Source organism: Mobula hypostoma, chromosome 3, assembly GCF_963921235.1.
Source record: "Mobula hypostoma chromosome 3, sMobHyp1.1, whole genome shotgun sequence".
NCBI classification, from domain to species: Eukaryota; Metazoa; Chordata; class Chondrichthyes; order Myliobatiformes; family Myliobatidae; genus Mobula; species Mobula hypostoma.
The window spans coordinates 134,204,310-134,220,156 of NC_086099.1; the positions used below are offsets into that span (position 1 = coordinate 134,204,310).

The following is a 15,847-nucleotide window of genomic DNA, read 5'->3' on the forward strand; positions in this document are numbered from 1 at the left end:
TGATACAACTTTCGCCATGGTTTTGGTATAGCTGGACTCTATTGCTCTCAGTAGACGGTCTGGCACTCCGTAAGCTTTCCGGATCTTCCGCATTTTACCTCGGTGAATGGAGTCAAAAGCTTTGCAAAAATCGATGTAAGTAAGCACGGCTGGTAGGTTGTTCTTCTTAACTTCCTCGATGATCCTACGGAGAGCAAGTATTTGCATTACTGTTGTGTGCTTCTGCCGAAAACCATTCTGATTGAATCTTAGTGTAGGGTCAATGGCGGTGCGAATCCTGTTCAAGAACATCCGATTGTATAACTTTGCTAAGATGCAGGTCAAGTTGATACTGCTGTAGTTATCTATCTTTGTGAGGGATCCAAACTTGGGGACTGGGGTAACATTTGATAGTGACCACTGTTCTGGTTTGTCACCTTTCATCAGTGCCGTATTACATATGTCCAGCAAGGTGTCGTCCAGGTCACAGTTCTTCAGGACACCTGGCAGTATCCCATCTGGTCCAGCGCTCCTGCCCTGTTTGAGTGCATATTTGGCCTTCTTCAGTTCCTCAGTGGTGAATGGGCCATCATCAATGTCAACTTGCGTTAGTATCGTGGGTATGTCCTCTTCTTCTTCCGTGATCATTGGAGGGCTTCACAGCAGGTTCTTAAAGTGGGTAAACCATGTCAGGGCACGGTCCTCCGCTGTTTTACCACTTATTTGACCTGATGGGGACTTCTTCCATCTACCAATCTCATTGACTAGGCGCCATGCTTCTCCATGCTGCATGTCTTCATTAGCAGCTTCTATCTGTCTAATCCTCTCAGCTAGTTCCTCTTCCTTCAGTCGGTCGTAGGTGGCAAAGAGATTCTTCTTTGCTGTCTTGATCTTGTCTCTTAGCTCTTCTGTTTCGCTCCTTCTAAGTTTGGCATGACAAGCATTGACCACACTTCTTGCTGCGACGACGTCAGGATGTTTCGAGATCCGGCTCTTCTTGATTCGCTTCACATTAGGCAAACTCTTTGTTGCATCTGTGTGTGCGTCTGTGAGCTGCTGATAGCGGTCGGTGGCAGTCTCTTCCTCCCCCCGTCCAGTGGGTCGAAGCAATTTCTCACCTCCATTGTGTACTGGGCTTGAACAATAGGTTGTGAGTAGAATGCCTTCCAGTCTATCTTCTCCTTGGGACCTGTGGCTTTAGGTTGTCACAGGCTCAGTCTCACTTGCATTGACACTACTCTGTGGTCAGAACTGACTGAGTTGAAGGTGCTGTAGGCATCTATATTGATCACACAATTACGCCATTTTGTTCTTACGAGGATGTAATCGAGCTGTTTCCTGTCGATGGAGGCTGTGCTTTCATATGTCCACAGTTTACCAGCTGGCTTGTGTGTGAATTGTGTGTTGGCGGCAATGAGACTGTGTTCCTGGATGAAATCAACTAGATATTGTCCATTTCTGTTAGTAAAGTCTTGGTATGAGCATGGAACATCTTCGAGTCCGACCTGGGCATTAAAATCGCCGAGTGCAGCCAGGAAGTTATGTGCCGGTATTGAAGTAACAGTTTCATGAAGTTTACTGTAGAAGGCCTCCACCACCTCCTCCTCGCTGCAGTTGTGCGGAGACTAACAGATGATGACAGATGTCACCCAGTTTCCATCGAATTCTGCAGTAAGGATTCTGTCACTAACTGAGACTATGCCCCTTAGTGCCTTCTTCGCCTTGCTGTTCAACATCAGCCCTACTCCACCTTGTGCTGATATCGTCATCGGTTCTCTCCATGCGGACAATGTGCATGGATCAGTAATAGCGTATCCACCTCCCCGTTAATCAACACTGGCGCACCTCAGGGATGCGTGCTTAACTCACTGCTTTGCTCCCTACACCTATGACTATGTGGCTAGGCACAGCTCAAATGCTACCTATAAATTTGCTGACGATACAACTATCATTAGCAGAATTTCAGATGGTGATGAGAAGGTGTATAGGAGCGAGATATGACAGATAACTGAGTGACAGTGACTATATTTCATTGAGAGTTTGAGGAGATTTGGTCTGTCACCAAAGACACTTGCAAAGTTCTCCATGGAGAACATTCTAATTGGCTGCATCACCAGCTGGTCTGGGGGAGGATGGTGGTGCAGGGAGGTACTACTGCACTGGATCGAAATACGCTGCAGACAGTTGTAAACTTAGTCAGCTCCTTCTTGAGCACTGCCTCCATAGTATCCAGGAAATCTTCAAGGAGTGTTGCCTCAAAAAGGTGGCATCCATCATTAAGGAGCTTCATCACCAAAGTTGTGTTTTGTTTTCATTGCTACAATCAGGACAGAGGTGCAAAAGTCTAAACACACATTCAATGATTCAGAAACAGCTTCTTCCCCTCTGCCATAAGATTTCTGAATGGACAGTGAACCCATGAACATGACCTCATTACTTTTCAATTTCTATTTTTGCACTATGTACTTTATTTAACTTTTTTTATACTGTAATTCGTAGAGTCATAGAAAATGCAGCACAGAAACAGGCCTTTTAGCCCATTTTGTCCGTGACAGACCACTTAAACTGCCTATTCCCATTAACGTGCACCAGGACCACAGCCTCCATACCCCTACCATCCCTGTACTTATCCAAACTTCACTTAGGGACATTATGGAAAATCCTGGCAATTCTAGCCAATGTTTCTTACCCTCTGCATGCAAACTTGGCTCAACAGCGGAGCACTTTTAGTGATAGACTTAAGACATCTGCACTTCTCCAAAGAGCACTATATGAGGTCATTCTTACCATCGGCCATTAGGCTCCATAATGAGTCTACCTAGAGCCAGGGAAGTGACGATCCCTCCTGTTAAACTGTTGTGGAAACTTAATTTTTATTCTTTTTACTTCTCTTCTAATATTTATATCTGTGCACTTGTAATGCTTCTGTGACACTATAATTTCCTTTGCGATCTATAATGTATCTATCTAAATGTTGAAATTGTGCTAGCAGCTAGATTCACATTCTCATGACCCTCTGAGTGAAGAAGTTTCCCCTCATGTTTCCCTTAAACTTTTCACCTTTCAGCCTTAACCTATAACCTCTAAGTTGTAGTCTCACCCATCCGCAATGGAAAAACCTTGCTTGCGTATACCCTATTGATACCCCCTCATAATTTTGGTATACCTCTATCAAATCATCTCTCAATCTTCTGTATTCCAAGGAATAAAGTCCTTACCTATTCAATCTTTCCTTATAGCTCAGGTCCTCCAGACCCAGCAACTTCCTTGTAAATTGTCTCTGTACTCTTTCCATGTTATTTACATCTTTGCTGTATGTAGATTACCAAAACTTTTACCGACTTATGAACCTGTATTCCCAGATCCCTTTGTACTACCACACTCCTCGGTGCCCGACCGTTCACTGTGTAAGACCTGCCCTGGTTGGTTCTACCAAAGTGCAACACCTTGCACTTGTCTACATTTAATTCCATCTGCCATTTTTCAGCCTATTTTTCCATCTGGTCCAGATTCTGCTGCAGGCCATGATAGCTTTGGTGTCATCCATAAATTTGCTGATCCACTTAAGCACATTATCATTCAGATCGTTGATATAATAACAAACAACAATGGACCCAGTACTGATCCCTACAGTACTCCACTAGTTACAGGCCTCCTGTCAGAAAGGCAACTATCTACTCTGGCTTCTCCCACAAGGCCAATGTCTAATCCAGTTTACTACCTCATCTTGAATGCTGAGCAACTGAACCTTCTTGACCAGCCTCCCATTCCGGACCTTGTCAAATGCCTTACTAAAGTCCATGTGGACAACATCCACTGCCTTGCCTTAATCAACTTTCCTAGTAACTTCTTCAAAAAGCTCTACAAGATTGCTTAGACACAACCTGCCAGCCACAAAGCCATGCTGACTATCCTGAATCAGTCAATGTCTATCCAAATAATTATATATCTGGTCCCTCAGAACACCTTCCAGTAACTTTCCCACTACTGATGTCAGGCTCACTGGCCTGAAATTTCCAGGTTTATTTTTAGAACTTTTCTTGAACAGTAGAACAACATTGGCTATCCTCCAATCCTCTCGACTTCCCATATGGTTCTTCTATGGTACGAGAGTCCCAATCAATATGTAGAAAGTTAAGATCACCTCCTATAATGCCCTTATGTTTCTTGCATCAGTCTGCAATCTCTCCAAATTTCTTTCTCTCAAACCCTCCAGTTGTTGGGTGGTCTGTAAGATAGCTCCGTTAACGTAGTCACACTTTTCTTAGTTCTCACCCATAATGCCTCACTAGCTGAGTTGTCCAGCCTGTTGTAACTGAGCACTGCCGTGATATTTTCTCTGACTAGTAAGGTCACCCCTCCTCCTTTAATCCCCCCCCCTCTGTCGCATCTAAAACAACTGAACCACAGAATATTGAGCTGCCAGTCCTGCCGCTCCTGCAACCACTTCTCACTAATGGCTACAAAATCATAATTAAGGTGTTGTTCCATGCCCTGAGTTCATCTGCATTTGCTATGATACTTGCATTAAAATATAAGCAACTCAGGACATTAGTTGCACCATGCTCATACTTTTGGTTCCTGACTTTGTCTGAGGTCTTAACAATATCCATCTCCACAACCTCTCCACTAACTAACTGTTCTACCACTCTGGTTCCCACCCCCCTGCAACTCTAGTTGAAACCCCACTGTGCAGCACTAGCAAACCTCCCCGCTAAGATATTAGTCCCCTTCCAGTTCAGATTCAAACCATCTCTCTGTACAGGTCTTAGCTTCCTTGGAAGAGAGCCCAATGATCCAAAAATCTCCGATACCAACTCCTTAGCCACATGTTAAATTGTATAATCTTCCTATTTCTGGCCTCACGAGCAGGTGGCGTTGGTAGCAATCCTGAGATCAAAACCCTGATTCATTTCCACCCCTGAATCTTTTATACCCACCTAACTTCACCCATCTCCTTTGAGCCATCCTCCTTCCCCTCCCCTCAATTTTTTTATTCTGTCATCTTCCCCCTTTCCAGTCCTAAAGAAGGGTCTCGGCCCAAAACGTCAACCGTCTATTCATTTTCATTGATGCTGTCTGACCTGCTGTGATCCTCCAGCATTTTGCGTGTGTTGCTTTGGATTCAGTCCACCAAAATCTTTTGCATTACAGTTTTCTCCATTGAATTTAATTTGCTTTGTAAAGGCACATATCACTAGTGAAGGTTGTCACAATCTTGTAATGCAGTAGCTAAGTGATTTTGAAATGTTAAACAGTTAATTGTTTAAACTAGATAAATCACAGGCATTTATCTAAAATAACAATCCCCTTTCATGTCTTCATGTTTGTTATGACGTAGTTGTATGACACTTAACCCAGAGTCCATGCAGACTCTCAGAGAAATCCCTTCAACCTCATACAACCATACATTTTCCTATTACCTCTTCTTTCAAATGCCGATCGACTCCACCCTGACTATTTTACCATCCAGCTAAATTGAGTAATTTACATTAGCCAGTTATGCTAATCTTTGGGGCGTGGGAGGAAATTGTAATCTTTCTTTGTTAATACTTTGTGATTTTAATTTTAAGTGTATGACTTAGTGTATTTTGTTGTTCTTTACTAAAAGATTGTTACTTTGATTTTTTTTCCCTCTCCAGAGTCTTTCAATGGCTCTCCAAATGGTAGTTTAAATTCGGTAAGTTATAAGAGACTTTTGCCTCACTGAGATCATGTGATGATATCACCTTTGTCTGTTTTTGCATAGAACAAAATAACCTAATTTCTATCTATTTGTCAATCCTGAAACTAAGCTATGGCTTTTATTTCTTTGTGCTTTGAGGCAAAACTTGATAGCTATGTGAAGTTAAATTGCTTATGTCAGTATTTTAACATGAATCTCTATTTGTTTGGTCCAGTTTCATGTCAGAAATGAATGAACACTTGTATAATTGTGTTCCTTTGTATCAAACACCATGTATCAAATATTGTTGTTCCTGTTGCATACCCAACTTAGCAATCTTTTTCCTTTTGGGTGATGTTTTCAAAATAAGTTGTGGTTTGCCTTTAGATCAGTAATATTTTCTACAGATTAGTATTAGTATTTTCTACAGTTCCTGCCCATTAACTTAGCACCTAACTCCCTGAACTCGCTAAATTCATGTTTTATTTTTCCCTATTATTACATATAGCATTCTACTGCTACCATAAAGGCAACAAATTTCATGACACATGCTGATGATATTAAGCTGATTCTTATTCTAATATGATCAGGTTCCATTTAAGTGAAAATTAAATAAATTTCAGAAAAGTAAATGCATGGTGAAGAAACCAGAGGTCTTCACTCACTATCTTTCTCTTTGTGGGTATTGGTAATTAATGGTTGTTACTTTTGATAATCAAAACAAATTTCCTTGAAAATATATAATTTAGTGATAATTTGATTTTTTTGTGTCATCCTGAAGGCTTTATCAATCATTATTTAGGTGGCATAAAGTATATGTGCATAATCAACTCGTGAGAATGAGCTGAGTTAAGCAGTTTGGAAAATAAGTTAATTTGACATTTGTATTGAAAAATTTGTATGTTTTCTTCTCTAGTCACTAGATGATCTTTCAAATACCAGTTCTGAAGAGTCATTGCAACTTCAAGTAACTATTAGTGACACTGGTAAGTAAAAAGAAGTATATAGCCTGCAGATAAGTTAATGTGTACAAATCTAGTTATTTTGTATGCATGTCACTTAACTATTAGATTTACTTCACAAATATAGCAAAATTTGCTGATGTATCAGATACATTATGATTTGTGTGCTCACAGAGCAGCTGCACTAGTTGAAATAATGCCTGTTGATTCAAAAATGAAGCATTTTTGTTGAGCCAAACTAGAACAGTAACATAAGTACTTATACATACTGTACTCTTTATAGATTAGTGTATGAGTTGGTATGAGTCACCAGACGCTAGAAGTCTGGAGAACACTTTGTTTTTCCTTGTAAATTCGGACTCCCTATTTAACAACAGAAAATACGTAGTGCTAATTGATGAATTTTCAGGTCATGTGCATTACTATTAAGCTTAAGTAAAACAAGGTTTATTTGTCAGGAGTTTGGTTGGCCTTTTTGGAATATGCTTTTCCGAGTGATCTGTTAGCTCTTTGTGGCAGTAATTGAATTGGACAATGTCCTCTATTCTGAATATCATTCTCCCTTTATATGTTTACATTTCTGTTCATTTTTCACCATCTGTTATTTTCACATCTCCATATCTTCAAGGTGGTTTAGCTTTACTGTGAGGGAAAGCTACTTTATAGTTTTTCAATTGATGTTAATTTGATTACAGAATATAAAGTCCTCTGTAGGCAACAGAATTTTTTTATATAGTTTCATGGAAAAAGTTAGTGGGTTGCATGCATAATGAGTTGCCAGATATTTTCAAAGGTAACAGCTGTTTTCCATTGTCAGTGTAAATTAAATACTAAGGAGTTTAAATATTTTGTTTCTATCCACATGGCAAACAGGCTGGTAGCAGTTTTTTCGTAGTGCTCATTTTGACTTGCACTGCTCAAATATTTAATTCAAGCCCTGCTCACCAGGCCTTAAAGCAAACTATAGTTTTTCGCCAAAAATGTAGGTTTGGGACAATATCTGTGTGCTTTAAGTGATATTGAAACAGTCATGTTTTTTCTTTGCATTTCTAATGCAAGAACAGCCTAAAATGTTTTTTTTCCTCAGACAATTGAATTTGCTTTTGAGTCATGTGTATGTTAAAGCCAATACTTGTTAGATTCTGTTATTATTTCAAGTCATCTAATCACAGTAAATATACAAGGTGATACTTGTCCACTGTATGCATAGCAATTGAGTAAGAGCTATCCAGCCTATTCCTAATTTCCACACTTATCTATCTAGTCCTATATGTAGCTCAAGTATGGATTCTAGTACCCTTTAAGCACGATGGTTTCTTGTTCTACAGATCTTTCTAAGTAAATTCAAACTCCCATTACCCTCGAGGTGAAAATATATTGTCCATTACACCTTAAGACATTGGATCAGAATTAGGCCATTTGGTCCATAGTCTTCTCTGTCATTCCATCATGGCCGAGTTATTATCCCTCTCAGCCCCACTCTACTGCCATCTCCCTGTAACCTTTGACACCCTGAAAAATCAAGAGCCTATCAACATCTGTTTTAAATATATTCAATGACTGGACCTCTATAGCCACCTGTAGCAATGAATTTCACAGATTCAGTACCCTCTGACAAAAGAAGTTCCTCCTAATCTCTGTTCTAAATGGACATCCCTCTATTCTGAGGATGCATCTTAAATTCTTCCACTATAGGAAACATCTTCTCCACATTCACTCCATCTAGGCCTTTCAATATTTAACGGGTTTCAATGAGATTGCCCCCCCACCCCCCAAAATCTTCAAAACTCCAGTAAGTACAGGCCCAGAGCCATCAAATGCTTCTCATACATTAACCCTTTCATTCGCAGAATCATTTTTATGAACCTGTTCTGGACCCTCTCCAATGCCAGCACATCTTTTCTTAGCTAAAGGGCCCAGAACTTCTCATGTACTCCAAGTGTGGTTGACTAAAGCCTTATAAAGCCTCAGCATTACATCCTTGTTCTTGTATTCCAGTCCTCTGGAAATGAATGCTACCATTACTTGTGCATTCCTTACCACTGACTGAACCTGCAAGGTAAACTTTAGGGAATACAGGTTTCCCCCGCCATCCGAAGGTAGAGCGTTCCTATGAAACGGTTCGTAAGCCGAAATGTTGTAAAGCGAAGAAGCAATTACCATTTATTTATATGGGAAAATTTTGTGAGCGTTTGCAGACGCAAAAATAACCTACCAAATCATACCAAATAACACATAAAACAGAAAATAACAGTAACGTATCGTAAAAGCAGGAATGATATGACAAATACACAGCCTATATAAAGTAGAAATACTTTTCCACAATCATTGCCTGCACTGTACTCTGTAGCAAAAATATTACGCAAGCGCCGTCGGCAAAAACACGGCGCAAGCGCTCTCAGCAGAAATCTCACGCAAGCGCTGTTGGCAAAAACACTGTCCAGTAACCTTTAAGCTAGGAAGCTGCCAAATCATACCAAATAACTCGTAAAAATACACAGCCTATATAAAGTAGAAATAATGTATGTACAGTGTAGTAGTATCACTTACCGGAATTGGGAAGACAGCGCCGAGTACACTGATGATGGTGTGTTAGGCTGAGTCGTTGGAGGTTGGGGTGGTGCAGTGGCCCTCACCCTCCGGGCCGCCGACCGATACCGATCTGCAAAGAATGCAGGGGTACAGTGGTAACCGGGAGGCACACAGCACATCTTTAAGAAAAAGGCCGAAATAAACATGCTAATTAATTATGTGCCGCCTGGCACGTAATTGTCGGCCCAGATCAGAGGCGATTGCCGATTGTGTCGACATTTACGTGTCGGCGGCACCTAATTAATTAGCTTGTTTATTTCAGCTTTTTTCTTAAAGATGCGCTGTGTGCCTCCTGGCTACCGCTGCATTCTCCGCGAATCAGTATCTGTCCGCGGCCTGGGGGTTGGGGTGGTGGGGCACTGGGGTGTCATCTCATCATTGTCTGTTTCCATTAGGGTAGGCAAGTCATCTTCTATGTCTGCCCGCCTCGATGTCGAAGGTGGAGGTTCATCATCTGCGGTGGCTGATGTAGAAGGCTTGAAAAACGACAGTATGCTTGACTGCTGAGCCTTGCGCATTTTGCTATCATACAGTTCTTTGTAAGCACTCAAACCATCCTGCAAATATGCTCTAAACCGACGTACCCTTTCAAAATTAAAGTCGTACTTTATCATTGCAGCGAAAATCTCACGCAGTTACTTCACGTTCAGTTCCTGGACAACTTCACTTTCGGTCCATTCGCTACTGCATTTGGTTTCGATTTTATCCTTTCCTCTTGCAATTGCATCAGCTCTTCATCTATCAGTTCTTGGTCATGGGATGCCAAAAACTCTTCAACATCATCTTCGTCAACTTCCACAAGCCAAACTCACTTTGTCCTTGCTTCGTTCACCACGATCGAAACGCTTAATTATGTCTAGTTTTACACTAAGTGTAACACCCTTAGAGCTCTTTTAGGCTTTTCCGATACCTTAGAACTCATCTTGCTAACGGATGCTCACAAGCACGTGTTTAAGCAATGCGAGTGAGAATGCCGTTCCAAATCCGGGGAAGGAGCGGCTGCTCAGGTGCACGCCGATTTTTTTTTCGCGTGCTGCCTTTTTTTGTAACAGTGAAAACACCTTCTATTAGCAAAAACAGGTAACTAATGTGGGTCTTTCATAACAGTGAGGTTTCTTAAAGCAAACGTTCGAAAAGCAGGGGGCACCTGTACTGCACAAGTACTCCCAACTCCCTTTGTTCCTCTGATTTTTGAATTTTCTCCCTGTTGTGTTTGTGGCCTGGTTACACAACAATGCTATTAATTAAAAAATGCTGGATATGTGAGCTAAGGTTCATGGTTCTTTACTGGCAGAAACCGAACTCAGCACACACGTACAGATCAACACGTGCCTAATAGCGCATGCAATGACGTGTTACTAAAACATAAAGTAGTCCCTTATTATAATGTAGGCTATATGGTACACTCCTCCCCTTTTATTTTAATTGTGTATCAACTGTTTTTTTTTACTGGGGCAGTATGATAAACAAATATGTTTATCCTTAACATACAAACGCCTACCATTTGTTTACTTAGTAACAATATCAAATTATAACAAAGTCACATAATAATATCAAAGTATAACAAGCCTTTTTTTTTTACTTTTGGACTAAGACCCATTTATAAGTCAAGTCTCTGGGAAGGGGTGGGGAGGTTCTCTAGATTGTCCGGCACTGAAGCAAATCGGTCTTCACTCTATTGTCTGGAATAAATTAAACAATCCACAAATTGTCAGGTTCCAATCATAAAGAGTAGTCACCTCCAACTTAGAAAGATGACGAAAGCAAAGTGAAATCCGCAAAAAGGTGAATGTTATTCTTAAAAATATGTACAATCATCAAAACTGAGGTGGCATTGAAAAGTGTCTTCAAATAGCATGTTCTTCAGTCTGTCAATAAACTTGCTTGTTTTAGTACCAATTTCCATATAAAAGTCATGAAAAGTTGACCTCTGAGCACGGGGAGTTAAGAAGATGTGCGCCTCCAACTTGCTAACAGCTCTAGGCAGCAGATCGCCTCCGTATAATGAAGTCTCCTTTGTGCAGCTGTCCTAGATATATACGTATCTTTGTGCTATCACTTGTCTTCCTTACCCATATCTCATTTGTTCCAACTGAGCTAATTGCACAGCCAATCTTCATATTCTCCTTAGATTCCAAATAGATAGCCTGACCTTTATGATTACATCTCTTATCGTAATTTAACTTTCCATCTTCTATTCATGCTTCATATCTTTGTGCTGGTGATTCAGCCGGAGTGCTGGGAAGATACTCAGGAGAAGACGGAGATTTTGGTCTTGTCAGAGATTTAAGCTTATTGAGAGTTCACATATCTTCCATTATCTGTTCATCTGTTAACAAGTAATTTAACTGCAGATGCAGGTTTTCGTCTTTTGTCTGTAATTGGAACAGGGTCATTAGGTCTCCTCCTTAGTTTCCTAGTCATTACTGGCTTTACCTCCATAGAATCTCCTGTGAGTTCCATTGTTAGCCTTTCATTCTCAATCATCTTTTTCTTTTCTTCTAACTCAATCTTTTTATCTTTAAATTCCTTCATTGCAGCTTTCTTCTCTTTAATATAATTCCTTTTCACTTGTTCTGTCTCCAGTTGCAGAAGAAAGCTCTGCATTTCGTATTCTTCCCTTGTATTGTTGATCTAGTTTCTTCATCCTTTTCTGATATTCCTCAGTGTGCCTTCCTGTAACTGCTGTAGCTGTCTTTTGAGAGATGCCAATTTCTCCTGGTACATCTGATCTCTTACTTCCAGGTAGTCTTCATCATCCTGCTTATTGGCAATATCTGTCTCCCTTGTATCCTCTGTATTTTCATCCGAGTCACAGCCACGGATACTGCGTTCGTCCTCATCGTCGACGCTGTCTAGCTCCTCCTCGTCATTGTGATAGTCGACAATGCGTGAGAGGAGAGCTGCGGACATCTTCCCTGCCAAGCTGCCCTCCTTTGTTGACACATCTAGTGCTTTGATAGTGTGCCAATCCAACTGGATTTTCCTGAGCCATTCACGTCCCAGAAACAGTGGTCCTCCATTTTTCAGTACATAGAGGTTCAGCTGCTGTGTTTTGTCTCTGTAGGTCACTGTCACTTTAATTTTACCTTTTACTTTCTGTCCTGCATAAGTCTTTAGCAGTAGTTCAGTTCCTTTCAGAGGTATGTGAACAAACAGTCATTTGTAGTCGTGTTCTGAGATCACCGTTAAAGCTGAGCCTGTGTCCAACTCCATTTTCAGTCTCACGGCTGCCACTTGTGGAGTGATCCTTATTACTCTTCAATCATCTGTCTCTTTCACGCTGTGAAGTTGCAGACAAGACAATTCACTTTCATCTGAGTCGTTTTCATCAGAACTGCTTCCTTCCATTTTGTATACATTGTTGTGTTTTCCTTTCTGCGGTTTCTTGTTTCTCTGTATTTTGTACTTTTTCTGCTGTTTAGTAGCTTTGCATACTCTGCCAATGTGGCCCTGTTTGCCACAGTTTCTGCATTCTTTGTCTTTAAACCAACAGCGATCAGGGTCATGTGACATGTTCCCATAACGGTAACATTTCTTTCCTTCATTTCTGTTCAGTGACATTTTATTTGTAGCATATTCAGAGATTTTTGTTGTATCTCTGAAGCATCCCCTACTGCGCCTTCTCTAATGTAAGGTCATTTTCACCCAGGAGCTTCTTCTCTATGGTTTCACAGTGCATGCCACACACTAACCTGCCCTTCAATACGTCTGATAGACCAGCTCCAAATATTTTTTTTTAGATTATGAAGACATGCAGTCCTCTTTTATTGTCATTTAGTAGTGCATGCATTAAGAAATGATACAATATTTCCTCCGGTGTGATATCACAAAACACAGGACAGACCAAGACTGAAAAAACTAACAAAACCACATAATTATAACATATAATTACAACAGTGCAACAATACCGTAGCTTGATGAAGAAGTCCACGAGCACAGTAAAAAGTTCAAAGTCTCTCAAATGTCCCACATCTCACGCAGACGGGAGAAGGAAGAAAAACTCTTCCTGCCATACATCACAGTTTGACTCTGAGTCATCCGAAAACTTTGAGGCTCCGATCAGCTCTCCGACTCCACGTACTGAGCGCCATCTCTATCCGAACGATTCGACCTCAATCTCGGTCGCCAACAGCAGGCAAAGCCGGGGATTTTGAGGCCTTCCCTCTGAAAGATTCCGGATCGCGCAGTAACAACAGCAGCAAACTAGCGTTTCAGAAATTTCTCCAGATGTTCCTCTGTGCTTTCACGTCTATCTACATCAAATCAGAATTGTCCACAGCCCCTACTTAACAGATACAATATTATTTTTCACTGGAGGGCGGCGCGCTTCTCTCTCTCCTCCCGCAATATTGACAATGTTCTGATAATTAGCGCAATTCAGCACAATATTCAGAAATGCTTTCATTTTTGCTCTGATTCCGTTTGTGAAATTTAAATCTTTCAGCAATGACAGTGGTTTGGGGTTTAAATGCTGTTGGAGAGTGTCTACTATTTCTTGAACGTTTTGTCAGCTGGCTTTTCAGGGGTTAACAAACTCCATAGCAGCCCGTATGTTTTTGCTCCTATAATACTGAGTAAGACGCTGGCTTTCTTTTCATCATTAACACCATTAGCCTCACAAATAACTCCACTCTCTCAATGTAAGTTGCCCAGTCTTTAATGCCACTATCAAATGCTGTAATGGTTCCAATCATCGCCATCTTTGTTATGTTAATTTAGGCCCGTTTCCCCCTTGTTTTCTTTTTGACACATGTGTCCTTTTTGCTAGCACCACGAGCGCACTCCGTCTAGATGCACGTGTCGCTCCTTTTTATCTCCCTTCTTTCTTTTCTTTTTAAATCTTTTTGATTTTCAAAATTATAAACTCAATAACAAAGTTCGTATAAAGAGATTGGAATAATCTTAATCAGCATATACAAAAAAGATTTTAAGTAACATAGATATAATAGCCTTCCAAACTCATAATGAAATTAGTCATAAAAAAAGAAATAAAAAGAAAAAATATACAAACAAAAAAAATCCCCAGAAGTAAAAGAGAAAAAAACCCAAAAAAAGAACAAAACGGGGCTAGACCAATATCTTGTATCAGACACGTTCAGTAATGTTGTCAACTCTGCTCCTCTAATCATATAATTTAAGTTTAAAAAAAAGATTTGGAAAGGTCAGATTACATCATATGAAAATGTTGCATAAAAGGTTTCCAAGTTTCTTCAAATTTAACCGAAGGGTCAAAAATAGCACTTCTAATTTTTTCTAAATTTAAACTTAATATAGTTCGAGAAAACCATTGGAATGTAGTTGGAGGATTGATTTCCTTCCAATTCAACAAAATAGATCTTCTCGCCATTAAAGTGACAAATGCTATCATCCGACAGGGTGAAGAAGACAAAGATCTATGTTCTACCATTGGCAATCCAAAAATTGCCATAATAGGATGGGGTTTTAAATCAAAGCATAGAACTGTTGAAATAATATCAAAAATATCTTTCCAATATTTTTCCAAAAGAGGACAAGACCAAAACATATGAGTTAAAGAAGCCACCTCAGTGTGACATCTATCACAAGTAGGGTTTATATGGGAATAAATATGAGCTAGTCTATCTTTGGACATATGGGCTCTGTGTACTACTTTAAATTGTATTAATGTATGTTTAGCACATATAGAAGATGTACTAACTAATTGAAAAATTTTATCCCATTTCTCTATAGGTAGACAAAGTTGAAGTTCCCGTTCCCATTCATTTTTAATTTTATCACATATATCTGGCTGTAATTTCATAATTATATCATAAATCACTGGTATTAATCCCTCCTGCAAAGGGTTTAAACCTAAAATTTTATCAATAATGCAAGTAGGATTTGAAATCAGAAAGGTAGGCAACGTAGTATATAAAAAATATCTAAATAAATATCTTAAAAAAAATGGAATCTAGGCAAATCAAATTTCTCAGATAACTGCTCAAAAGACATATAACAGTTATCCCAAAATAAATCACGAAAACATATTATACCTTTTGTTTTCCATATCAAAAAGGCTTGGTCCATTACCGAGGGTTGAAAAAAGAAATTAGATATAATAGGACTTGATAACATAAATTCATTCAGGCCAAAAAATTTACGAAATTGAAACCATATTCGCAATGTATGTTTACCTATAGAGTTAAACATTTGTTTATTCAATTTACATAGTACAAAAGGCAGTAAAGTTCCTAAAATGGAAGCTAAAGAAAACCCTAGTACAGAGTGGCCTTCAAGGTTTACCCAATATGGGCTTGGAGTTGTATTCCAGTCTTGCGTCCAAAATATTAAATATCGAATATTAACTGCCCAATAATAAAATCTTAGGTTAGGCAATGCCAAACCACCCTCTTTCTTAGATTTCTGAGGTATTTTTTTATTTTGCCATATATAAGAGGAAATTTAAGAACCAATAGTATCAAAAAAAGATTTAAGAATAAAAATTGGTATCATTTGAAATAAATATAAAAATTTAGGTAACATAATCATTTTAATAGCATTGATTTGGCCAATCAGTGATAGAGACAATGGGGACTACTTAGTAATCAGTTGTTTAACCTGATCAATTAATGGCAAAAGGTTAAAATTGAATAGATCCTTATGTCTCTTAGTAATTTTAACTCCTAAA

The 15,847-nt window shown here is 39.6% G+C and overlaps 1 protein-coding gene across 5 annotated transcripts in view; it reads left to right on the forward strand.

The window, feature by feature from the left end:
• Nucleotides 1–15,847, forward strand: part of snx13 (sorting nexin 13) — a 207,771-nt gene that overhangs the window by 160,039 nt on the left and 31,885 nt on the right. For all 5 annotated transcript variants that reach the window (XM_063043762.1, XM_063043758.1, XM_063043761.1 and 2 more), the window contains 2 exons: nt 5,622–5,659; nt 6,561–6,630. In XM_063043762.1, coding sequence (XP_062899832.1) covers nt 5,622–5,659; nt 6,561–6,630 — 108 coding nt within the window. The remainder of the gene's footprint in view (nt 1–5,621; nt 5,660–6,560; nt 6,631–15,847) is intronic.